The 24,911-nt window shown below is 40.4% G+C and overlaps 1 protein-coding gene across 11 annotated transcripts in view; it reads left to right on the top strand.

The window, feature by feature from the left end:
- Positions 1-24,911, top strand: part of LOC306856272 (spectrin alpha chain, non-erythrocytic 1) — a 32,513-nt gene that overhangs the window by 5,511 nt on the left and 2,091 nt on the right. For 3 of the 11 annotated variants that reach the window (XM_079395442.1, XM_079395438.1, XM_079395444.1), the window contains exons 2-49: positions 3,372-3,611; positions 3,998-4,123; positions 4,546-4,686; positions 4,775-5,055; positions 5,147-5,291; positions 5,483-5,637; positions 5,755-5,890; positions 6,058-6,159; positions 6,274-6,411; positions 6,514-6,624; positions 6,723-6,800; positions 6,936-7,091; positions 7,179-7,383; positions 7,526-7,707; positions 7,842-8,085; positions 8,181-8,303; positions 8,759-8,976; positions 9,255-9,347; positions 9,454-9,588; positions 9,714-9,862; positions 10,900-11,098; positions 11,206-11,310; positions 12,495-12,527; positions 12,671-12,706; positions 12,975-13,022; positions 13,699-13,790; positions 13,904-14,048; positions 14,527-14,708; positions 15,553-15,652; positions 16,206-16,403; positions 16,495-16,641; positions 16,752-16,855; positions 16,949-17,111; positions 19,102-19,233; positions 19,325-19,462; positions 19,593-19,697; positions 19,793-20,001; positions 20,098-20,218; positions 20,311-20,432; positions 20,613-20,745; positions 20,866-20,964; positions 21,097-21,256; positions 21,371-21,447; positions 21,558-21,767; positions 21,851-22,147; positions 22,236-22,348; positions 22,824-22,841; positions 24,233-24,287. In XM_079395442.1, coding sequence (XP_079251568.1) covers positions 3,375-3,611; positions 3,998-4,123; positions 4,546-4,686; positions 4,775-5,055; positions 5,147-5,291; positions 5,483-5,637; positions 5,755-5,890; positions 6,058-6,159; positions 6,274-6,411; positions 6,514-6,624; positions 6,723-6,800; positions 6,936-7,091; positions 7,179-7,383; positions 7,526-7,707; positions 7,842-8,085; positions 8,181-8,303; positions 8,759-8,976; positions 9,255-9,347; positions 9,454-9,588; positions 9,714-9,862; positions 10,900-11,098; positions 11,206-11,310; positions 12,495-12,527; positions 12,671-12,706; positions 12,975-13,022; positions 13,699-13,790; positions 13,904-14,048; positions 14,527-14,708; positions 15,553-15,652; positions 16,206-16,403; positions 16,495-16,641; positions 16,752-16,855; positions 16,949-17,111; positions 19,102-19,233; positions 19,325-19,462; positions 19,593-19,697; positions 19,793-20,001; positions 20,098-20,218; positions 20,311-20,432; positions 20,613-20,745; positions 20,866-20,964; positions 21,097-21,256; positions 21,371-21,447; positions 21,558-21,767; positions 21,851-22,147; positions 22,236-22,348; positions 22,824-22,841; positions 24,233-24,287 — 6,696 coding nt within the window. In that variant the 5' untranslated portion in view covers positions 3,372-3,374. Of the gene's footprint in view, positions 1-328; positions 571-3,371; positions 3,612-3,997; positions 4,124-4,545; positions 4,687-4,774; positions 5,056-5,146; positions 5,292-5,482; positions 5,638-5,754; positions 5,891-6,057; positions 6,160-6,273; positions 6,412-6,513; positions 6,625-6,722; positions 6,801-6,935; positions 7,092-7,178; positions 7,384-7,525; positions 7,708-7,841; positions 8,086-8,180; positions 8,304-8,758; positions 8,977-9,254; positions 9,348-9,453; positions 9,589-9,713; positions 9,863-10,899; positions 11,099-11,205; positions 11,311-12,494; positions 12,528-12,670; positions 12,707-12,974; positions 13,023-13,698; positions 13,791-13,903; positions 14,049-14,526; positions 14,709-15,552; positions 15,653-16,205; positions 16,404-16,494; positions 16,642-16,751; positions 16,856-16,948; positions 17,112-17,352; positions 17,368-19,101; positions 19,234-19,324; positions 19,463-19,592; positions 19,698-19,792; positions 20,002-20,097; positions 20,219-20,310; positions 20,433-20,612; positions 20,746-20,865; positions 20,965-21,096; positions 21,257-21,370; positions 21,448-21,557; positions 21,768-21,850; positions 22,148-22,235; positions 22,349-22,823; positions 22,842-24,232; positions 24,288-24,911 lie in introns of those variants that run through there. The other 8 variants (XM_079395440.1, XM_079395435.1, XM_079395437.1 and 5 more) reach the window with 6 other exon arrangements.

Raw genomic sequence — 24,911 nt, 5'->3', positions numbered from 1 at the left:
ATAACAAAGGTGATTTCAATATATTGTGCATTTCTAAAGGATGGTTTATTATTATTATTATTATTTGTTCCGTTGACTTCTCTTCCTTTTTTGGTTTGTGGTTTTGACCATAATGGTTTTAGTATGACTATAACGAAGACGGTTGGTTTTACTGAGTGTTTTTTTTTTTATTACACAAACCTCAAGAACATAAAATGGTTTTCAGCATGTCATATCTTAAAGCTCTTGTAATGGTTGCCTGTTCATAAATCATAAATGGCCACTGTATTGCAGCAGGGCGAGAGGTTGGACTTTGCCTGTGTCATCATGTGTTGGGAATGTGAGAGGCAGTTAATGAAGCACTCTGCTCAATGAACGAGCGTGTGGGAAAGAGAAGGGATCATTCCAGAATGCAGCTGGACTGCTGTATTCATTTGGATTCAGAAACAGCAGACTAAGACAAATGGTAGAGAGAAACGGCGAGGGAGAAGAACATGTGAGTGTGTTATCACTAGTACGCAGTTGCATTTAGAGGTACTATCTGTTGCTGCAGCTGGACTGCAGTGAGACCCTCGTGAACATTATATTCTGGTGAGTTTGATTACTTTTTTTGGGCATTTTGATTTGCAACTCTTTTATTTCATGCTTAAGCATTTTGAAAAACATAACAATGTAGATATTGAGAATTCATGTTTATTAAAGACTCATCATTGGTTGACATCTGCTGACTTTTGATCTGTGCATGCATGGGTGTGGCCTATTGCAGTTTTTTCCGACACGCATTTGCCGTCTTAATTTAACAGTGCAGTCCGTGGTCATGACATCCATCCTCGCAGAGCTGTCTGAGTAAAACCAAGCTGAGCTGGTCGTAATCCCGTCTGATCTAAGCGGACATGGAGACGGGATCGTTTTGGGAGAGGCAGGGTGGGGGAAGGGCGGCATGTGTCCAGCTGATCTGGTCAAAAACACGACATATTCACAGTAGAGCACAAGCTGTGCATTAGATCATCGGTCATTCATCACGTTTCTCATCTGGATGTATTTGATGCTTTTTTAAGGTTATGATTGAGTCAAGGACCTCACTAATGGATCAGCCATTAGCTAATCACTTCCTTATCTGCTCTCTCTCTTCTCCATCCTTCTGTCATTATTTCAAGCAGATGTTTTGTACAGGGCTGATCTCCTGCAGTTAATTATCTAACGTCTTCATGAGACTTCATAAGCCATATATTTCATATATTTAGCTTTATCTTCTCTTTGCTCTTGTTCCACCATCTTTATTTATTTTTATATTTCTTCTGTGTACATGCTTGGAGGTTATTGTGGAAAGATGGCAGTTCTGGCCAGCATAACAAAAAATTTGTGACTGTATTGATCCAGACTGACAGTGCATTACATGGCTTACTCCATAGTCTGGTTCCTTTTCACGTTGTTAAAGTGCTGTTTTGTTAGTTTTCCTGACCTTGGATTAGCCTGCCCTGAACCCTTTCCAAATGATGATGGATTCGCTTCAGCAAATGGAGCACAGCATGTGATTGTCAGAAAACTTCCACATGCAGTCACACAGTAATGCTATTTTTGAATAAACCCATAGAAATAAGTGGTAATTGAATTAGCTTAAAGATTTTATAAAGTAAGATTTTTAATGAATGTTTCTGCCATAACATAGTTTTGTATATAGACAAGGCTGGAATACGCTACGTGACTTTTGCACAGATTTTTGCCCCAATTTACAGTCTGGACGAATCAACACTGTAGTTGCAAGAAGTCATCGCTAATCTGAAGATTTTGGGTAGTTAGAGTTGACAGATTTCACAGAAAATCACGTAGTGTATGATGGGCACAGACTAAATTTTTTTTAGCTTTAGACTTTAATTCCATCCAGTTGGAGGATATCAAACATATCTGACATTGAGCTGATTTTAGAACGAATGTCTTGTGTCTCCTATCAACAAGGTACATGTTTTTGGTAGTGTCTTGTGTTTGGAACAACAGCAAGAGAAGAGCAGCCTATAATGCCTAGTGTTTTAAAATCTTACAATTAATTTTTTTTAAATTGTTCTTTAAATTACAATATACTGGTCAAGAAAATAACCTTTAGCCTTTATCATTAGATGAATAAATAAATAACTAAATAATCCTCACAGAAAGGGTTAAAAAGTTGCCATGCTATTTTTAAAACCGATGAAGAATGCTCAGATGTTCACACGTCAGCGTAGAATGGCTCCAGATGTTCACACCTGTGTGTGACGCAAATTCTTCTACTTTGTCCTAAATTAGCTTTTTATCATCATTTTGATTTTTTGATTTGAGCCAGATGTGTCTGACTGGCATTAACAGGGTATTTATTATCCTATTCTTAGACTCTTCTGAAATGGCCAACAACTTGATACTGCATTCCCAGAAATCCAGTCGGTCTGGCGCTCAAAATCAGCAAACCTCTTTGAGAATCAGTTTACGATTCTCCTGACATAACAGCTTTTGTCATTATATTACCTGACTTATAATGGTAATAAACATGACACATAATGGTAGTTATTTACGAGTATAAAGAATTTTGAGACATTTTAGACAACAGCTTTGTTGATTATAAAGAGAGCAATTTAGTTTTGTTTCACATCAAAATAAGCTGTTGTTGAGATTATTCCATCCCCCAACCTCTGACATTAGCAGTTTTGTGGTGACGATTTTTCTGACCCGGAACGAACGGAACAGGTCTAGATCATAAAACGACACCCTAGTCGTAGAAAAAAAGCTAGAGACATTTGCTGTTTGTTCTGGACGCAAGCATAAACTCGTCCCCTCCACCCTCGAATACAGCTGAAGTCTCACAACCCCCTCCCCACTGACAGTATGGGACAGATGCCGTTAGATTGGGGTGGATATAGCTTTGGATTGATGGGGGTTGTGTTCATTATCAGCGGGGGGCTGATGGCAGCACTCTCTTTGTGCCGGTTTGCTCAGAAGCGTTAGGAATTTCAGCCGGGCCCCCCATGTGCTCAGCTGTTGGCCATTGCTGGGGAGAGTTATCTTTTAACTCATGAAATGTCTGCCTGGTTTTAGGTACCTCCCTTGAGTGAGTGTTTGTTCCACGCAGGCTTAGTGGTGTGTTTTTACGTTTTTTTTAGTTGTCAATACAAAATTGTCTTAGATAAAACATGAACGTTGCTGTATAAACTCTTGAATTTGTCCCTTTTGCCTATTACCTGGAAGTTCCCATTGTTTCCGTGGAAGTAACACTCTTGCTGTACTCTTGTTCCTTTCTGATCAGGAAGCCATACTAAGGTTCTTCAAAAGTGTATTCACATTTTTGCTTTTGCTTACTAAGCCCATGTTCATGTGGAAGGACTTGGACATTTGGAAATTTATTCATTATCTTTTCCCTCTTTTAGAAAATGGATATCAGTGGAGCTAAAGTTCTGGAGTCAGCCGACGACATCCAGGAGCGCCGTCAGCAGGTTCTTGACCGGTACCGTCGCTTCAAGGATCTGTCCGTTGTGCGCAGACAGAAACTCGAGGACTCTTACCGGTTCCAGTTCTTCCGTCGCGATGCAGACGAGCTTGAGAAATGGATCCAAGAGAAGCTACAGATCGCCTCTGATGAGAACTACAAGGACCCCAGTAACCTACAGGTGAGAGTAAAAATTTGCTTCATAAGCGCCCTTTCTGAAATCACATTTAGCGAAAAATGTGCTGTCACCCTTAAGCTTTAAATTCCTCGGCTGGGTCTGTCGGCTGTAATCAGCAGTGAATTACTTTATTTACTTTGAGTCATCAGATTGTTATAATAGCTGAATACAGTAACTGAACACATGCATGCAGTGACTTTGGTCACAAGGTTTGTGTTTCGACTTATGCAGATGTTTATAGAGATAATTCTGCAATTGGTTGAAATCTGGCCTTACAAAGTTGGAAACTTATCAGAAGAAATGCATTTTCACTATATACATTGTTTATTAATAAAAATCTGCATATGATGTATTTTTTTCTTATATAGCATTTTTTACCCATCTCTTAGGGAAAGCTCCAGAAACATCAAGCCTTTGAGGCAGAGGTGCAGGCTAACGCTGGGGCCATCATTAAACTGGACGAGACCGGCAATCTCATGATATCTGAGAGCCACTTTGCATCTGAAACCATTCGAGTAAGGCTTTTTTTCTTTTTAATATCACATGCTAGAGTTCCATAATGGAGAAAAGTGAAATTTATAGTGTTTTAACTTTATCCTATATGGATCAGTCTTTCACGCCTTACCGGACCGCTCAGCGACCAGTAGTAAAAAGTGTCAATTACGGCGCTTTTATTCCAGTAGGTACTTGAGTGCGGTGAAATTTTAATTTTACAGTGCATGTCCCTTAAAAGAACTGAGTGCTGTGTTCCTTTTCATTCTACCTCAAGTTCCTTATTCAGTCTTTCAATTACGGTCCAAGCTGACTTTGTTTTTCAGAAAAATAAATTTCTCCATTTAATCTGAGCTGTCCTTGAATAATGTTTTTGTTTTGTTTTTTTCTGATCATGTTTTGTTTTGATCCTAATTATCTGTCTTTGTCCCCTCTTAAAATTCAGACCCGTCTAGAGGAACTTCACCGTCTGTGGGACCTGCTGCTGCAGAAGACTAAAGAAAAGGGAGTGCGTCTCCTGCAGGCCCAGAAATTGGTGCAGTACCTCCGTGAGTGTGAGGATGCCCTGGACTGGATCAGTGACAAGGTGAGAAACCGCTGTGTATATGTTTGGTAAATACTGAAAAATAATTGAATCCAATATTTGAAGACACACTGACAATATTTTATTGCAGGAAGCTATTGCCACCTCAGAGGAGCTTGGCCAGGACCTGGAGCATGTGGAGGTTCTGCAGAAGAAGTTTGAAGAGTTCCAGACAGACCTGGCGGCGCATGAGGAGCGTGTGAATGAGGTGAACCAGGCAGCCGGTAAGCTAACCCAAGAGAACCATCCCGAGGCTGAGCTCATCCTAAAGAAGCAGGAGGAGGTGAACGCTGCTTGGCAGAGGCTGAAGGGATTGGCTCAGCAAAGGCAGGGCAAGCTATTTGGAGCTGCTGAGGTGCAGCGTTTCAACCGGTGAGTTATTCAAGGCATTTGTAATCACTACTATACAAATTTGTTGATTTGAATGTGTTTAGTCACTGAAAGTTTCTGTTCTGACCTACAGGGATGTGGATGAGACAATCAGCTGGATTAAGGAGAAGGAGCAGCTGATGGCATCTGATGATTTTGGTCGGGACCTTGCCAGCGTTCAAGCCCTGCTCCGGAAACACGAGGGGCTGGAAAGAGATTTGGCAGCCTTGGAGGACAAGGTCAGACTCAGCATATCCACAAACTCTCTTTTTCTATTCCTCCATGCAGACCTGCCCATCACATTTATACACTTATTATTTTATTGTTTTATTTATGTACATTTAATTTGTTGCAGAGATGTACAACAGAATGTGTAAGCATTGTACAGTCATTCAGTATGAATGATATAGACATTCTGTTCTGTCTTCAGGTAAATACTCTTGGCGGCGAGGCAGACCGTCTGCAGCAGACACACCCCCAGAATGCCTCTCAGATCCACCTGAAAAGAGACGAACTCATTACCAACTGGGAGCAGATCCGTACACTGGCAGCTGAACGACACGCTCGGCTCAATGACTCCTACAGGTAGGCTAAGATACACTTTTTTTCGGCTTTTGATCACCACTTCAAATTGATTGGTTGAGATTTTAAGCTCCGTTTACACAATGCTAACTTGTGATCTCATGGTTCTCTTGCTTCTAGGCTCCAGCGCTTCACTGCAGATTTCCGTGACCTGACCAGCTGGGTGACGGAGATGAAGGCTCTGATCAATGCAGATGAGCTGGCCAACGATGTGGCCGGAGCTGAGGCCCTGCTGGACCGCCACCAGGAGCATAAGGTATTGAACTTTGAAAATCTAAACAAGTAGAGCACAAAATTATGTTTGGATAGTAAATATAGGATCTTTTTCAAAACTGATTTGGGGATTTAGTATTGCACTTATAGTATTGCTCTACCAAGGATGCTTGACATTGAAAGACCATAATATCCATAATGTTTTACCAGGGTGAGATTGACGCTCATGAGGACAGTTTCAAATCTACTGATGAGGCTGGGCAGGCTCTGCTGAACACCGGACATTATGCTTCCGAGGAAGTCAAGGAAAAGGTGTGTCTGACCTTGGACCTGTGTTTTTGTAGACTATTTTCAAACAATCATTCACGCATTTTTAATTCTAAAGTGAGAATCTGAATGACCCTCATTTTGTGTTTGTTGGTGTAGCTGGGCATACTGTCTGAAGAGAAAGTGTCTCTTCTGGAGCTGTGGGAGCTACGCAGGCAGCAGTATGAGCAGTGCATGGACCTGCAGCTCTTTTACAGGGACACTGAGCAGGTCGACAACTGGATGAGCAAACAAGAGGTACAGATTCATCTAGGCTTATTATATTATGACGTGTAACACTTTAATTTTGTTTACAACTGCGAGCAAAGATTTAAACATTTCAAACTGTTTTTCTCAAAGGCTTTCCTGCTGAATGAAGATTTGGGTGACTCTCTGGACAGCGTTGAAGCTCTTCTGAAGAAACATGAAGACTTTGAGAAATCCCTCAGTGCCCAGGAAGAGAAGATCACCGTAAGAAATCACAGTTTGACATAAAATCCAAGGCCTGTTATAATCAGTATTACAAATCTTACTCCGTTTTCTTTTTAATTCTCTACTGCAATATACAGGCCCTGGATGAATTTGCCACCAAACTGATCCAGAACAATCACTATGCCAAGGAGGATGTGGCCACTCGCAGAGATGCAGTAAGTGGAGATTAGCACCCTGAAACATCCTTCACTTCAACCCCACAAGCACTTTCCTCCCCTCAATTATTGCTGGCAGAAGTGCTGAATCACTGGTAATACTATGACTTAAACACCTTTTTTTTTCTACTTCAGCTGCTGAGCAGACGTAACGCTCTTCACGAGCGTGCTCAGTTTCGCCGTGCCGCCCTGGAGGACTCTTTCCATCTGCAGCAGTTCTTCCGGGACTCTGATGAGCTCAAGAGCTGGATCAATGAGAAGATGAAGACTGCCACTGACGAGGCCTACAAGGTATGTTGTCCTAGAGTTGTTGTACAAATTTGGAATCAATTGTTTATATTTGCTTCTTACTCTCACTCTCTATTCCTTCTCTATCAGGACCCATCCAACCTGCAGGGGAAGGTGCAGAAGCACCAGGCCTTCGAAGCTGAGCTCTCTGCCAATCAGAGCCGCATTGATGCACTGCAGAAGTCAGGCCAGGAGCTGATTGATGGAAAACACTACGCCTCCAGCGAGGTGTCCACCCGAATGGATGAGGTCAGCTCTCAGTGGAAGAAACTTCTAGAGGCAACTGAACTCAAAGGTGAGAAAATAGCACAGTTTGACAGTACTGCCTGTTTGACAGGAAGAGACAGTTGACAGTAGTTAGAAAAAGTTTTTCTGATTTATTATTGGTAAATATGAAACAAGATTTTTCAGTGATCTCATATTATTTGCTTGTTCAGGGATTAAGTTACGTGAAGCGAACCAGCAGCAGCAGTTCAATCGCAATGTAGAGGACATCGAGCTGTGGCTGTATGAGGTGGAGGGACACCTAGCCTCCGATGACTTTGGCAAAGACCTGACCAGCGTCCAGAATCTTCAGAAGAAACATGCTCTGCTGGAGGCTGATGTGGCTGCCCACCAGGTAACAATGTCTGAATGATTTTCAAAGTAACTGATATTAGACATTTACAATGTTTCTTGTATGATTCTGTGCAGCTGGCAGTGTTTTTTTTTTTTACATTTGAACTTCATTCATCTTAACTCTCCTCTTGACAGGACCGCATTGATGGCATTACTATTCAGGCCAGGCAGTTCCAGGAGGCTGGCCATTTTGACGCTGATAACATCCGCAAAAAACAAGAGGCTCTGGTGGCACGCTACGAGGCTCTAAAGGAACCCATGGCCGCCCGCAAACAGAAACTGTCAGACTCTTTGCGCCTTCAGCAACTTTTCAGGGATGTGGAAGATGAGGAGACCTGGATCCGAGAGAAGGAACCCATTGCTTCCTCCACCAACAGGGGTTAGTGTGATTAAATTACATCAACAGAAATCTGAAATGACTATAAACTGTTAATATTTTTAAAACAACCTCTTTCTCGTACTCCCTTCTCGTAGGAAAAGACCTTATTGGAGTCCAGAACCTTCTGAAGAAACACCAGGCTCTGCAGGCGGAAATCTCTGGCCATGAACCCCGAATCAAGGCTGTTACTCAGAAGGGGGAGGCCATGATTGAAGAAGGTAGCATTTAATTCTTTCATAAGACTGACTTGGGGAAGTCGTGGCCTAATGGTTAGAGAGTCGGACTTGTAATCCGAAGGTTGCGGGTTCGAGTCCCCGGCCGGCAGGAATTGTAGGTGGGGGGAGTGAATGTCCAGCGCTCTCTCCACCCTCAATACCACGACTGAGGTGCCCTTGAGCAAGGCACCGAACCCCCAACTGCTCCCTGGGCGCTGCAGCATAAAATGGCTGCCCACTGCTCCGGGTGTATGTTCACGGTGTGTGTTCACTGCTGTGTGTGTGCACGTTGGATGGGTTAAATGCAGAGCACGAATTCCGAGTATGGCTGAATGTCACTTCACTCACTTCACTTTCTATTAGGCATCGGTTCAGAACACCACAGTCATTATTCAAAGTAGAAACAATAAATTTGAAATATTGTAAATGTATATAAAATGCTTTTTTCCAAATTTCAGGTCACTTTGCAGTGGAGGATGTGAAAGCTAAGCTGCAAGAGCTGCACAATCGTTGGGATGGACTGAAGGGAAAAGCGACCCAGCGTAGACAGGATCTGGAGGACTCCCTTCAGGCTCAGCAGTACTTTGCTGATGCCAATGAGGCTGAGTCTTGGATGAGAGAGAAGGAGCCCATTGTAGGAAGCACCGACTACGGCAAAGATGAAGACTCTGCAGAGGTAAACAAGGAGGAGGGCTGCATCTAGAATGAAATTAGTTAGAATATTACATTGCATTTTATGCTAATATTTGAGCAAAAAATGCAATGTAAGGTAAAAAAGAAAAAGAAATTGTCTCATTTCTGGTGATCATTTCATACAGCATCCCTCATACATCATAAGATGTTTAAAGTGCTTAATTGGCAGAACTAAACACAGTTGCTTTTATGGTGTCATCGCAGTTTTGAATTAAAAAAAAAAATTGGATGACTCTAACATGTCAGTGTTATCATTTACAGGCTCTGCTGAAGAAGCACGAGGCACTGATGTCTGATCTGAGTGCGTATGGCAGCAGTATCCAGGCCTTAAAAGAACAAGCTGAGGCCTGCAGAGTAAGATCACATAACAACACTTTTGCATTGACCAAAAGGAAATAACATGTAAAACATTTACATTTTATGGAAATGAAAATTTGGTCCTTTTTCATTGATCCAACAGCAACAAGTGGCACCCACTGATGATGAAACCGGCAAGGAACTGGTTCTTGCTCTATACGACTACCAGGAGAAGAGTCCACGTGAGGTCACCATGAAGAAGGGTGACATCCTCACTCTGCTCAACAGCACCAACAAGGTGATTAATAGGGCATGCTATATGTTACTTAGCATGCCAGTTTGAATCCAGATGAGTGCTTGGACTTATGCAAGTAATATATATATATATATATATATATATATATATATGTATCTTGTTCTCAGGACTGGTGGAAAGTGGAAGTGAACGACAGGCAGGGCTTTGTTCCCGCAGCGTACGTGAAGAAGTTGGACCCGACTCAATCTTCCTCTCGCGAGAATCTGCTAAACGAACAGGGCAGCATTGCTGTGCGACAGGAGCAGATTGAGAATCAGTAAGAATTATTCTGCTGTAGGTTTTCATTCAAATGATTGAGGGCAGACTTCTTACTTTGTCTAATATGCATTGGGGCTGTCAATGTCTCAAAAGTTTGAGGTCAGAAAGAATATTTTTTAAATATTTTTATTCGGCAAGGATTCATTAAATTGATCAAAAGTGACAGTAAATACATTTATAATGTTAAAAAACAATTTGTTTCACAAAGACAATTTGTTCATCAAAGAAAAAGGTTCCCTGAAAAAAAGTATTACAGTTTCCACAAAAATGTTAAGAAATATTAATTCATAATTTTTATTGATTGATGGCCCTAATGTGAACATTTTTGTAATTATTTTTCAACCTTACTATTTACATTCCAACAAAATCATTTCTTTTTAACACAAAACCTCTTAAGATCTTTGCATCTTTACTCTTCCTGCAGCTCAAATATGGCATCTGTTAAAAACTAACTCTTAATAATGTTTCTGACCCCTCGTTACTCCTTTTTCCTTTCTTTCTTGTTTTCTTTCTTTCTTCATTTAAATGCTTGCATGTGTCTGCTTGCCCTGCACTGTGGCAGGACTGTGGTCACCAAGGAGGTGTGCAGCGTATCTGTACGCATGAAGCAGGTGGAGGAACTGTGAGTAGGTCCGACCAATGTCATTTATTTGATCAAAGAAACCTCTATCATTGCAAAAGGTTCATTCACATTCCCCTCTTCCATCTGGCTGTTTTTCTCATGCTTTAGGTCTTCTATCATTCTATCATTCTCTGTCCATCAGATCATTGTCTCAATCTTCCTCCTCTTCTATTCCATCAAGGGATAGACGTTCACATCTCTTCTGAAGATGTTGTAATTCTGAACTTTTCCTTTTTTAGAGTTTGTGTCTAGATGTTTCACTCTGCATTTTCAATTGCTGACTATGCAGATTTCTCACTGTTAGTTGTACCCCTGTCCGTGTTTCCAGCTCCTATGTCCTGTCCTAGAAGGAGGTGTTTCAGTGCCAGTGTTGAGGTGGGAGTTGCATTAAAGTCTCTGTTCTCTCTTCGTAGGTATGGTACACTGCAAGAGTTGGGAGAGAAGAGGAAGGACATGCTGGAGAAGAGCTGCAAGAAGTTCATGCTTTTCCGTGAGGCGAACGAGTTGCAGCAGTGGATCAATGAGAAAGAATCAGCGCTTACTAATGAGGAGGTCGGCTCTGATCTGGAGCAAGTGGAAGTGCTGCAGAAGAAGTTTGATGATTTCCAGAAGGTATATTTCTCATACACATTTATGACTCATTTATCACTGGACACTAGCATTAGCTAATACGTGTTCCCTGATTCTAAACTCTTGTATTTTTTTAAATTGTTTTCTAGGATCTGAAAGCAAATGAATCTCGGCTGAGGGATATAAACAAGGTGGCATCTGAGCTGGAGTCTGAAGGACTGATGGCTGAAGAGGCTCCTGTTGTGCAGGCCCAGGTTTGAAGAAAAACACTTTACACACAGTGAATTTGATTTAACATACATTGTCATTGAAAAGTTTGGGGCAGTTTTTTTTCTTTGCTAGCATGCATTAAATGTATCAAAAGTGATTGTAAAGACATTTATAATTTTAGTACTCTTTTGAGTTTTCTATTTATCAAGGAATCATAAAAAATAGCAGATTCCAAAGAAATATTAGGCACTACAACTATTTACAACATTGCTAATAAAAATAAATGATTCTTGAGCACCAAATCAGCATATTACAATGATTTCTAAAGGAAATTAAAATCGGTATTTTTAAATTGTAATAATATTTCACAATATTAATTAGGGATGTTCATTTCGGTTATTTTTCCCAACCGACGCTCGTTAACCGATTATTAACTGTTAACCGACAAGATTATTTTAAATTAGAAAGAATAAGTGTCTGTGCCCCGTTAAAAATACTAACATTTGTTTTCCGGGGATTAATTTTGCATGCGCAAAAAGCAACAAACAGAACATGAGGATTCACATGGACGTCATATCACATTACGCACCTGCAGCGCTTCTGCGAGCAGAGAAAATCAATAAAGCTAGGCGCGATCTCTCTCTCTCTCTCTCTCTCTCTCTATATATATATATATATATATATATATATATATATATATATGAATGTACACAAATAAAAGCAAACCTTTTACAATTCTGATTATCTTCATGACTAAAAGGAGTATTTGCTTCCACTGTTAGAAGGAAAAAAAAATAAAGTGATTGCTCCAGCGCCGCATGCGCGCACGCAGTTAAGCATTCTACCTCGACAATGCAGCCTGTTCATTATCATTATAAAAAAACAATCAGTCAAAAATATGGGGGAAAAAAAATACTGCTCAGTTTAAATATGTAGTAAAATCTGTGCCGTTAAGCATTATCACTGTACCGTCCGCCGTGAAGTTATGCAAAACATTTTGTTTTACATGGATATTGGAACGCGAGTGAAGTAGGCCTATATAAAAGGTAAATAATAGGCTATTTTGGCATTCAAATACATCGCGGATACGAAAACATTTGATTGAGGAGAACTAAAATATTTATATATATTTATGAGATTTATAGATCTGGTGGTCTTACCTATTTTTTCTCTTTCTCCTTCCGACCCTCCATTCCTTCATCACACCACCCCTTCATCCCACCATCAGCAAGTAGAGATGCTGGGCTCAGCTCCTGGCAAGGTCATTATTGTTTTATACCATTCATCTTGTCTCTATGTCAGTTGGGGTGTCTGCATGAAAAAAACACATGAATATCATACAATGTTTTTTGTTTGTTTTTTAATTTAAACTGATTTTATTTATTTAATGGATATATTTCACAGGATGAAGCAGATTCCAAAGGTGCATCTCCATGGAAGGTAATATAGCATGCTGAATTTGAAATGCTTTAAATATAATCTATTATATCATCTAATCTTGGATCACTGAGATTGATGCATGTTTAGTTTTTATGCAGGGTCTTGTTTGACCCGTATGTCATCCACAGTGGTGTTTGGTGACTGGTTACAGAACGACAAAAACAGTCTGGTTCTTGTAACTCCTCTTGTGACACTCTCTTGATTGGTGTATTTTTCTGTTCTTTTCCTACCCTCTCTCTGTTTTTTGCAAATTTTTTACTCAATATAGTCTGTTCGCTTGGCTGTTCAAACAACGGCCAACTTTAATACTATTAAGGTAAGATTCTAGGTTCTTACTTTCAATCTTTAAATCTTCCCTCAACCAATCCCACTAAATCCTGCATTGTGCCCCATGTGTCTGGAGGACTAACTCATCGTGGTGGTCTTGTACTCTTACCATGGTCTCTTGTTCCCTATGTCCTGTTACTGAACCATCAACTCTGCGGTTGCATCCCCCTCCCTTTGTTTCCATTCATGAGTCTGTATCGACCATTTGAAATAACTCCTTTATGTCTTCATGCCATATGTTTTGGTGGAGGTAAAACAGACATTCTAGAATGCATTAATGCTTCTTTTTCAGTTTGTGGCTGATGCACCCACCCAAGTTTTCCATATTTGCTAACTGTTATCACTCATCCTATGTGCTTAAATATTGTAGCCTTTCTGTTTATGCCACTCACCCATACTGTTGCTTTGCTACTGATATGAAGAGCAAAGTATGGTGCAAAGGCTATGGAACCATTTATGTGGTGTTTTGGATAGTGGTTTGGCTGTTAAATTTCATGTTTCTGAATGTAGATTGCCAAAAAGGTTTGTTTCTCATCAGTCATTTTATATCATTTAAGACGTGACCTCAGGGAGTCGAATCTCCTGTTAGGAATCATATAATTGTTTTAACTGGACTTATAAACTTCTCTCTGATTAGCTGCTAATGGTTGTATGTTTGTGTGTAGGAGCTGAACAACCGCTGGAGGGCCTTGCAGCAGCTGGCTGAAGACAGAAGCAACATGCTGGGCAGTGCTCATGAGGTGCAGAGGTTCCACAGGTACATATATGCTACTGATTAACCTCAAAATTATACTGTTATGTTCATGTTATACTTGTGTGATGTGAGCCTCGTGAAGTGCAGAGGAATTCAGCTTAGTGTGTGATTTACAGGGATGCAGATGAGACCAAGGAATGGATCGAAGAGAAGAACCAAGCCCTGAACACTGATAACTACGGCCATGACCTCGCCAGTGTGCAGGCTCTGCAGCGTAAGCACGAAGGCTTTGAGAGAGACCTGGCTGCTCTAGGAGATAAGGTAAAATGTTTTTTGTTTTTTTGGTTTAGTTTTTGGTTCATTCCTAACAGAACATCTGCTAAATATCTAGTTCAGTCATGAAACTTTATATGGCACAGGCTGATAGGTCCTTTACATGCAATCTGCTAAAAATCACATTATTTACTACACAGCACAAGCTCATTGTCCTCTGCTGATTCTTTAGCAAGTGAGCTTGCTTGCTCAACATTTAAATACTGTAAATTAGTTCTCCTGCATGCTATTAGAGTTCCTCTGAAACCCTCCACCTCCCCCAGCAGATCTGCTAGATCTGCTACAAGAATTATATGTGCCTATTCATGCAGCAGCAGCATATCTTACATGCTTGCTCTGGTGCTACACCAGGTGTATCAGATCTAGTCCACCAAGACCAAATACATTAATATTGTCATATCCATTAACATGCTAAAACTATTTTGAGAGTTGTCATGATTGATATATAATTTGCTCCCTGGGGCAGGTGAACTCTCTTGGTGAGACCGCAGAGCGTCTGATCCAGTCTCATCCTGAGGCTGTTGACGACATCCAGGAGAAGTGCACCGAGCTGAACACTGCCTGGAGCAGCCTGGTGGGTCGTGCTGACCAACGCAAAGAAAAACTGGGCAACTCTCACGACCTGCAGCACTTCCTCAGTGACTTCAGGTGAGGAGGAGGAAAAAAGAGGGATGGAAAGATAGTATAAAACATGCAAAACGAACAACTTAGAGAAGCTATATGATAGGGGTGCTCCGATCAGGATTTTTGAGGCTGATCACTGATTGCCGATCATAGAAAGCAGTATCTGCCGATCCGATCACCGATACTGATCTTTTTAAAGCCTTCTTTTTATTATGTAAAATTATTTAGGTGACTCTTGTGAGAGGGGATTTGTTTTATTTGAGGGGGCTTTTTTTTTTTTTTTTTTTTTTTTTTAAATATATATTTATCTCACCTAAATGTTTGATCATGCAGTGCATTTTTATTTTTAGAATTGTGCAATAGCTTACACACAGCACAAGCCTGATTTTGTGACCTGTATATGAGGTGGCCTTTTACACCAGGTTACACATAGGCCTACTCCGTTTGCAGTGTGTATTCAGTCCATGTACGCAGGGCCGCATTAATGAGAAGTTTCAGCCAGTCAGAAAAGTGAAACATTTCCAAAAATTTCGGATCGCAGCCGTGTGCAGTGTTAACACTTATGATGAGCGTGGAAAAAATACTCACAAGCTCACGGTCACGGTATGAGCTCACGGTATTTCACCCGTGCCGGACAAAGACTGAGACGGTGCTGCTGCATGTCGTGCCAAATCTCTCACAGCAGGCGCGTCATCAGCTTGAGATTGTTTTTTTTGAGATCGGCCTTTTTAGAGACCGCCAATCAAACATTCCCAAGCGATTATCGGCTGATAGTGATCGGTAGCCAATCAATCGGAGCACCCCTACTATATGACATCAGAGCAATAATATAGAAGAGACTAAACAAATCTGTGCTTCTCTCTCCCAGAGATCTCATGTCCTGGATCAATGGAATCAGAGGGCTGGTGTCTTCAGATGAGCTGGCCAAGGATGTCACTGGAGCTGAAGCCCTGTTGGAGAGACATCAGGTACTTAAAAACACCTATGATATGTACTATCCCTTGTGAAAAATAAATATACTGAAATGTAATTTAAATACATTTATTTCAAGCTAACTATACTACAAATACATTTACATATTTATTTATTAATAAAAAAAATATAAATAGTAAAAAAATACTAAACTGGTATACTTGGTCTGGTAAATTGGAACAACTAATTTTGTACTTAATGCACCCTAGAAGTAGTGCTGAAGTCCAACTAAAGATATACTTTATATTTGATTGTGCTTAAGTGGGACTATTGAAAGTGTACTTTAGGCTTAATATGAAATATGCATTATGCACAAGTACTACTCCAAATAAAGTTGAATTATAATTTTATATCAGTAAATCTCGAGCGGTATGTCAGTAAATATGTTAATAGATTTGAACAATACTTAGTATGAAATACATTTATTTTAAATGTATTACTTTTTTACTAGGGTTGTTACAGTTGCTGTTTAGAAGATGAGTTTCCTTTGATAATATTTGGCAAAATCTTGTTCAGCTCATGAAGCATTCACTTATTCACAATCTGTAGGAACACCGCACTGAGATCGACGCCCGAGCAGGCACCTTCCAGGCTTTTGAGCAATTTGGACAGCAGCTGCTTGCCCGTGGCCACTATGCCAGCCCTGAGATCCAGCAGAAGCTGGAGGCTCTTGAACGGGAACGTGCTGACCTGGAGAAAGCCTGGGTCCAGCGCAGGATGATGCTGGATCAGTGCCTGGAGCTGCAGGTCAGCAAGGACCATGAATAAATTTAATACACAAAACTTGAACACTTGAAGATGGCAAATGATATCATATGTTTATTTTTGTCTCTTGCAGCTATTCAACCGTGACTGCGAGCAGGCTGAGAACTGGATGGCAGCTCGCGAGGCCTTCTTGGCCAGCGATGACAAGGGAGACTCCCTGGACAGCGTTGAGGCTCTCATCAAGAAACATGAGGACTTTGATAAGGCTATCAATGTGCAGGTCAGTAATCGCCATTGTTATATAAAGCAGTCAAGCTTGAGATGATTTGATTTTGAATCTGGAGTTGTTGTTTTTTTGTGATAATTATTTAAATTTGTCTGTTCTCACAGGAAGAGAAAATTGCAGCTCTGCAGTCTTTCGCTGACCAGCTCATTAGCGCTGACCACTACGCCAAACCTGAGATCTTTAATCGCCGTAATGAGGTCTTAGACAGGTCAGGGTTCTTCTTTTTGATGCTGCTCTCACTGAGTGAATCTGTCCCATTTGTGTCATTTAAGTTAAAACAGTATGTCCTTTTGACCTCCAGGTGGCGCCGTCTCAAGGCTCAGATGATTGAGAAACGCTCTAAACTGGGTGAGTCCCAGACTCTGCAGCAGTTCAGCAGAGATGTTGATGAGATCGAAGCATGGATCAGTGAGAAACTCCAAACCGCCACCGACGAGTCTTACAAGGACCCCACCAATATCCAGGTAATGTCACATTTCAGGCATCACTCTCAGGACAGATATATCAATATTTTTGCAAACATTTTATGTTTTAAAGGTGAATATCCCGCTTAAGTCTAACCTTGTAAATATATTAATAGCAAAATATGTTCAAGTGCTAATTAAAATTTGTTTCTCTTAATATCCCTGCCTCAACCAACCCCAAGTGTTTTATTATATAGGAAATTAAACTGAAACTCTGTCTGTTCCCATTGTCTATTTCTAGCTGTCCAAGCTGCTGGTAAGTGCAGTAGTGTGCCAGAGCTAACTAACCCCAATAGGGTCTCTCCACTTGTCCGTTGTCTCATTGCTTTTGTCTGTAAATGTTTATTTGAGTTCTGTATGTCTATTATGTGTCTCGCTTTGTACAGCGTCATCAATTGTTTGTCCCCTTCCCGTGCCCCATCGTTGCAGCATTTAATTTTTAGTTGCTGGATGTGGCCTCCATTTTCTTGTTGTGTCATTGAAGTTGGGATGTCTTGGTTTAAATTTGTTCCACACAGAAAAGCTGAGCTTCTCACAGAGTTGTGGATCTGAGATCAAACTAAAAAGTAGCATGCAAAGACGATTTTTGGCTGTGTTCAGAATAGCATAGTAATTATATGCTTTATGCTGTCTACTGTTTTATGTACTACTGTGTGAATCAGAAAGCATTACACAATATAAGTGCATATACTGTATGTGATATACACATATAGTACTATAGCACTTTGCTACAATTTCATTTATTTCAATGGCTTAATGTTTGAAAGTAAAGATATTAAGACATTAAATATTAGTTTTGTAATTACTTTGAAATTTAATTTTTCTTAAATATATTTTTTTTCTACAGTGAAATATTAGTTATAACATTTCTTATTTTATTATTATTATTTATATTCACCACTTTTTTTAACAAATTATGCAACCCTACAAACAAGCACAGCAAAGCTTTTTTTAAATTGCATTTTACCATAAATATCACAATTTAGTTTTTTCCAAAATCATGCAATCCTATTATCAAATGACTGCTTTCAATTTTCATCCCAGAAATAATTGGATTTTTTTAATTTAGTGTAAATTTTATTAACTCTTTGTATCCTACAGTGTGCCACTGACTGTATTGCACTGTCTGATAAATGTAGGAAGTCATTCAGATATTACATGCATACAAATATTTCCTAGTACATCTAATATGCATGCTGCAAAAGTAGTATGCATAGCAAGTTAGAGTGCTATTCCGAACATAGCCGCAATTCTGTGTCAACCCAGAGAGAGAAGGTGGAGAGGTGCTTTCAAAAAAGTAATTCTGCTTTGCTTTTTTGTGGAATACTGTGTTAAAACAACAGAAACGGATACATGTGTGCTATGGCCAGAATCTATATGTAGTTACAGTACCAGCAGCCCGGCTTCCTTTGAGTGTATCAGCAAACGCTTGGATAAGCCATTTGGAAGTGCTTTTTCCTTCTTCCATTCTCTCTGGGTGATATAAAATATTAAATGACCTCAGACAAAACACCCCAACTCCTCCTAAGTTCCTCACAGAATTCATTTTGTGCTGGATGGTGTCCAGTTAATTTTATTGAATGCTCCATCAGGCTTTGAATGTGTCCTGTTCATAGTATGAGTTCCACGTTACATGTTTGGTCCTTGTTTGGTGGTTTGTAAATTCAGTCACCTCACTTTTTTTTCCACAATGTACACATTGATGTTTTGAAAAGGTTTGCTCTTTTATGGCTACCAATAATGACAAACTTTCACAAACAGTCTACACAAAGGCATACACACAAAATGCACACACATACGTTACAATAGCATTGAATATGCACTGCTATCACTGAAACTGAGTTTTTACACAGAGACATTTATATCAGTATCATGTACACATCTACAGTGTTAGATACAAAACCAGCTATTGCTTTATCACAGCTGCACCCACGCATGACTTCACTGTGTGGCTCAGTTTAGCTGTATTTCGCTTTCTTGCCACTTTCAGAGCAAGCACCAGAAACACCAGGCTTTTGAGGCTGAGTTACACGCTAATGCTGATCGTATACGCGGGGTGATTGACACAGGCAATGCTCTCATCCAGAGAGGGGCCTGTGCTGGAAGTGAGGATGCTGTCAAGGTAACAATTTCAGAAGTATTTCAAAAATAGGCAGCTGATGAGTTACAGTCGGTGCTCATTTTGCTGTGGTCGTGCTCACATTTGCTTTCAGGCTCGTCTTAATGCTCTGGATGAGCAGTGGCAGTTCCTCGTCAACAAATCTGCTGAGAAGAGTCAAAAACTGAAGGAGGCAAACAAGCAGCAGAACTTCAACACTGGCATCAAGGACTTTGATTTCTGGTTATCTGAGGTATTGAGACATGACTTAGTAGCTACTTAGGATAGTTCTTGACTTTAATCTTGACTAAAATGTAAAAGTTTCATTAAATAATATTAATAATAATAATAATATCTATTACACATTTTTCCTGTGCACTTAGGTTGAGGCTCTTCTTGCTTCTGAGGATTATGGCAAAGATCTGGCCTCAGTCAACAATCTCCTTAAGAAGCACCAGCTTTTGGAGGCTGACATCTCTGCTCATGAGGTAGCTCTTCAGACATACTGATCAGGGATCACTCATTCAAAGCAATTCCAAAATCCAATATGTTCTGATCGATGCTTGTTTTTGTGTTCTTATAGGATCGTCTAAAGGATCTCAATGGCCAGGCTGACAGTCTGATGGCCAGCAATGCTTTTGACACCTCTCAGGTTAAGGACAAGCGTGATGCCGTCAATGGACGCTTTGGCAAAATCAAGAGCATGGCTGCTGGGCGCCGTGCCAAGCTGAACGAGTCGCATCGTCTGCACCAGTTCTTCAGGGATCTGGATGATGAGGAATCTTGGATCAAGTATGGTTTACATCATTCTGAGTGATCTATCATTTTTTCAAACTAACTGCATTATTTGAGGCTGTACACTAGATTGAATTTATTCTCTTCCATTAGGGAAAAGAAGTTGTTGGTAAGCTCGGAGGACTATGGACGTGATTTAACAGGAGTACAGAATCTGAGGAAGAAACACAAGCGGCTGGAGGCTGAGCTTGGAGCACACGAGCCGGCCATTCAGGTGAGGTTGCATATCAATTCACAGAAATTAAAAAGTGTTAGGCCAAATGAATCGTCATTCTGAATGCTAACAGTATTTTTGTGGCCTTGCAGTCTGTATTAGAAACTGGGAAGAAGCTGTCTGATGACAACACCATTGGACAGGAGGAGATCCAGCAGAGGCTGGCCCAGTTTGTGGAGCACTGGAGGGAACTGAAAGATCTGGCTGCTGCTCGGTCAGTACTGTATTTTATTATTTAACTTTTTTTGGTCTCTTTTTCTGATCACATTCAAAAGAATGGATCAAGAAGATTTTATTTATTTATTTTTTTTCAAAAACATTAACAAAAATTGTATGATAATGTATATTGCCTAGGATAGGAATTTGAAAATTATTTTGGTTTTCTGTTTTTTAGTGGACAGAGGCTTGAGGAGTCGCTGGAGTACCAGCAGTTTGTGGCAAATGTGGAGGAAGAGGAAGCTTGGATTAATGAGAAACTGAACCTGGTCGGAAGTGAGGATTACGGTGATACTCTGGCAGCTGTGCAGGTGTGAAAAAATAAACCACATTTAGCTGATTGTGGCTTGATCTTGGATACACCTTCATATTGATGTTTGTTTTTTTTTTAGCTTGTGTCTCAAATTTTTTATTCGGCTCTTGTTTTTCAGGGCTTGTTAAAGAAACACGAAGCATTTGAAACTGATTTTACTGTGCACAGGGACAGAGTGAATGATGTGTGTTCCAATGGAGATGAACTTATCAAAAAGGTATACTACAACGATTACAAAGTCTATATACTACAAATGTACCCCTTTGGCCCTTAAATGCTTTATTATAGACAGTTCTTTTGAAGTAGAATGTAACCTGATAGCAATATCATATTGGGGCTTTTTGTGCAGGAAAACCACAACGTGGAGAACATCATGGCTAAAATGAAGGCCCTGCGTGGGAAGGTGTCAGAGCTGGAGAGAGCTGCAGCTCAGAGGAAATCTAAACTGGATGAGAACTCTGCCTTCCTTCAGTTCAACTGGAAGGCTGATGTGGTAGAGTCCTGGATTGGTGAGTAAATGTTTCCTCTTATTTGCATCAAACCTCATTTAAAAGAGGGTTTGATAAGAAATAAAGTGTTATTTTCTCTGCGTCTTTGTAATCTGTAACTCAAATGTGTCTTAGGCGAGAAGGAAAACAGCCTGAAGACCGATGACTATGGTCGAGATCTCTCCTCGGTGCAGACTCTGCTCACTAAACAGGTGTGACATAGCATATGAAATAATGTACAATGCAATCGTAAGCCATAGCACAGCATATCCATTCAAGCTTTACTGCTGTAACTGACTGTTTTTATTCCACTCTGCCATAGGAAACCTTTGATGCTGGGCTTCAGGCCTTCCAGCAGGAAGGCATCACCAACATCACAGCCCTGAAAGACCAGCTGTTGGCAGCCAAACACGTGCAGTCCAAGGCCATTGAGGCTCGTCATGCCACCCTGATGAAGCGCTGGAACCAGCTGCTGTCCAACTCAGCCGCCCGCAAGAAGAAGCTTCTGGAGGCCCAGGAGCACTTCAGAAAGGTGTGAAGAATGTAATTTTGCCTCAAGTTAGGAAAAGAAGCTTTTGATTTTTGCCTTTAATTCTTGTTTGCCACTCCATCCAGGTCGAGGATCTGTTCCTCACCTTTGCCAAGAAGGCTTCAGCCTTCAACAGCTGGTTTGAGAACGCTGAAGAAGATCTGACAGACCCCGTAAGGTGCAACTCTCTGGAGGAGATCAGGGCCCTGCGGGATGCCCATGACGCCTTCCGCTCCTCACTCAGCTCTGCAGAGGCCGACTTCAGCCAACTGGCAGAACTTGATCGCCAGATCAAGAGTTACCAGGTGGTCTCCAATCCATACACTTGGTTCACTATGGAGGCTCTAGAGGAGACCTGGAGGAACCTTCAAAAGATCATCAAGGTGATGATGGAATCCTGAAGCATGATTGAATGTGTATAAAGTAGAGTTAAAAAATAAAACTTAATAATTATATAAATATGATTTATAGGAGCGAGAGCTGGAGCTACAGAAGGAACAAAGGAGACAGGAAGAGAACGATAAACTCAGACAAGAGTTCGCCCAACATGCCAATGCCTTCCACCAATGGCTGCAGGAGACCAGGTACAGAGAACCAGCATACACTACTTACAGTGCTGTGTTTTCTAGAGTAGAGTTATGCTTGAGGGTAAACACACATTTGTTTCCATTGCATGACATCACACACACATCTGTTCAGATTTGATCAAGCTTTCCTGATCTCCATGTAACTTTCTTAGATGCCCATTTTCATTCATGTCATCGACTTGTTTTTGTGACTACAGTCTTTAAGTCATTGCCTGCTTTGCCATGTTGTCTGTTTGGGTAAAGATTTTCACATTGATCACACAACTTAAACCCACCTGGGCTTGATATGCTGCAGCAAGGCTTTGCGCTGGTCACATTTTCTTTTTTATGTGAGTGTTGAGTAGTGGCGTTGATGTCACCACTCAATGTTTTAACTGTTTCGTTCTCTCTCCCTCCCATATTTGTCTCTCTTTCCCCATTCCTTCGGCCTTCTCGCTGCTACCCTGATGCTTGGGATCATTTCTCTAATCAGGACATACCTTCTGGATGGGTTAATATCACATTTTTTACTCTTTTACTATAGTATGTTTGTGTGTGAGTGTGTATGTATTGTTTAATAGCATTTAATGGAACCATTGTGATAGAAACACATTTGGTATAAAATAAACCAGGAATTTGGGAGTTTCAGGTTAGAATAGAACAATAATTTAGATAGAAATAATACAGGTTGTCTCAAGAAGGACTTTATCTCACTTTACATATATTTTGCGTATTTTATCGTATGTTTTGACTATATATTTCCAGATGTATTCCTTTGTTTTTCACACTCTTTTTCCATTCCCTCTTCATCTCCCACCTCCCTCGTCTCTGAATAGCATAGCCTATCGGAGGGTAATCCGTGTCTATCAGTATGAAGTCGATGATGATCTTTCTGGAAGGTCTTCTCCCTTTTTTTCCTCCTCTGATTGGCCTCTTGCCCCTCATCCCACACCTTTTGGGTTTTCTTCTCCTCATGAACTCGAGTCTGACCCCCACTCTAAAGGCTCTGTGTGTGTTCAATTCCCTTTTACTAACATTCACTGCGATGTGAGGCTTTTTTTTAGATGAACCCTTCCAGCTTCTTAATCCAACAAGCCTGGCTACATTTGGCACCAATGTTGAGGAGTGTGAACACTTCATCTCATTCTTTAAACTTAGTTTTTTCCATGTTTCAGTTATTTGTTTTGGGGGGGTTTTTTCCCTTCATTTTGAGGAAAATGTTCATGCACCAGATCCAGGGTGGAAACTGCAATGTGATTTCCATGATTGAAAAAGTACTTGTAGACATTTTCAATATCCTGATCTGAATTCAAACAACTGTGCATTGACATTTTTTGGACATTTACAATATGGCTAGTCGAGTCGAACTCTGAATCGTTGGTTTTGCACATTTTGCTTTTAAAAGTGTGCAACATAAAACTAAAACTAAGCAGTGGTACAAATATAGCAGTTTCTAACCCTGTTGACAGCAGCCCTAATCAAGCATGGTCTGGATTACCATGGATATAATTTGGCTTCGTTAGCATGCGTTACTGTAGTTGCATTCTGGGGTGGGCTTATAGTTTGTACTCCATATCTACTACAAAATTGGTAAGTCCTATTATCATGTACAAGAAATTCAGGAAGATGCAGGTTACAGAACTAGATGTAATGGCTATGCAAACCATTTAAACAATATAGTTAAGTATAACTCAGTCATATAAAAATAAAAAATAAATTTTTAAGGTCTACACTGACCAATACAATTGGTTCTGTTCTTTGACCTAATAAGTGAGCTAGTGTTTTGAGAGCCGCTCTTGTAAGGTGTAGACTGGCATGTGGAGTGAGTGAGATGATTTTGGGTGGATGTGCCATGTGCTCTCGGGCTCCTGCTGCTGGTTTCATCACTGTGTGTGTGGGCAGGTCCTGCATGGTGGAAGAATCCGGAACTCTAGAGTCACAGCTAGAGGCCACTAAGGTGAGTTTGAGAGCAGTGAATGGATAATTGAGACCCGTTTGGTGAAGCTGATCGATTTTGAATAACAGAATGAAGCATTACATAATCAGTAGCACACTACTATTAAAAAAATTATGCATTTGATAACAAATAGTTAAAACAGTAATATTGTGAAATATTATTACAACTTAAAATAACTGTTTTCTATTTCAGTATATTTAATATTCTAGATGGCAAAGCTGAATTTTCAGCTTTTTCTGATTATTATCTACGGTGGCCCAGTGGTGCACAACACAACGAAATCTCCAACACAACAGAAACCTACCGCAACACAACGAAATTAGCACAGCATAGCGGAAACAAGTCACAACAACAAAATTAGCACAACACAGCGGAAACAAGTCGCAACAATGAAATGAGCACAACAGAAACTAGTTGCAATACAATGAAAACAAGCCACAAGCCTGAAATTAGCACAGAAAAAAGAAATTAGTCCCATGCGTTGTGTTGTGGTAATTTTGTTGTGTTGTGCATTACTGGGCCACCATGATTATAATTATGTTGAAATCAGTTTAATATTTAAACTGCTAAATATTTTTGAGATACAAGATACATTTCTTTCAGGATTATTTTAATAAATAGAAT

The sequence above is a fragment of the Barbus barbus genome (assembly GCF_936440315.1).
Source record: "Barbus barbus genome assembly, chromosome: 36".
In the NCBI taxonomy this organism is placed as follows: domain Eukaryota; kingdom Metazoa; phylum Chordata; class Actinopteri; order Cypriniformes; family Cyprinidae; genus Barbus; species Barbus barbus.
Note: the sequence above shows the minus strand (reverse complement) of the source record. Positions and strands in the feature narration are given on the sequence as shown.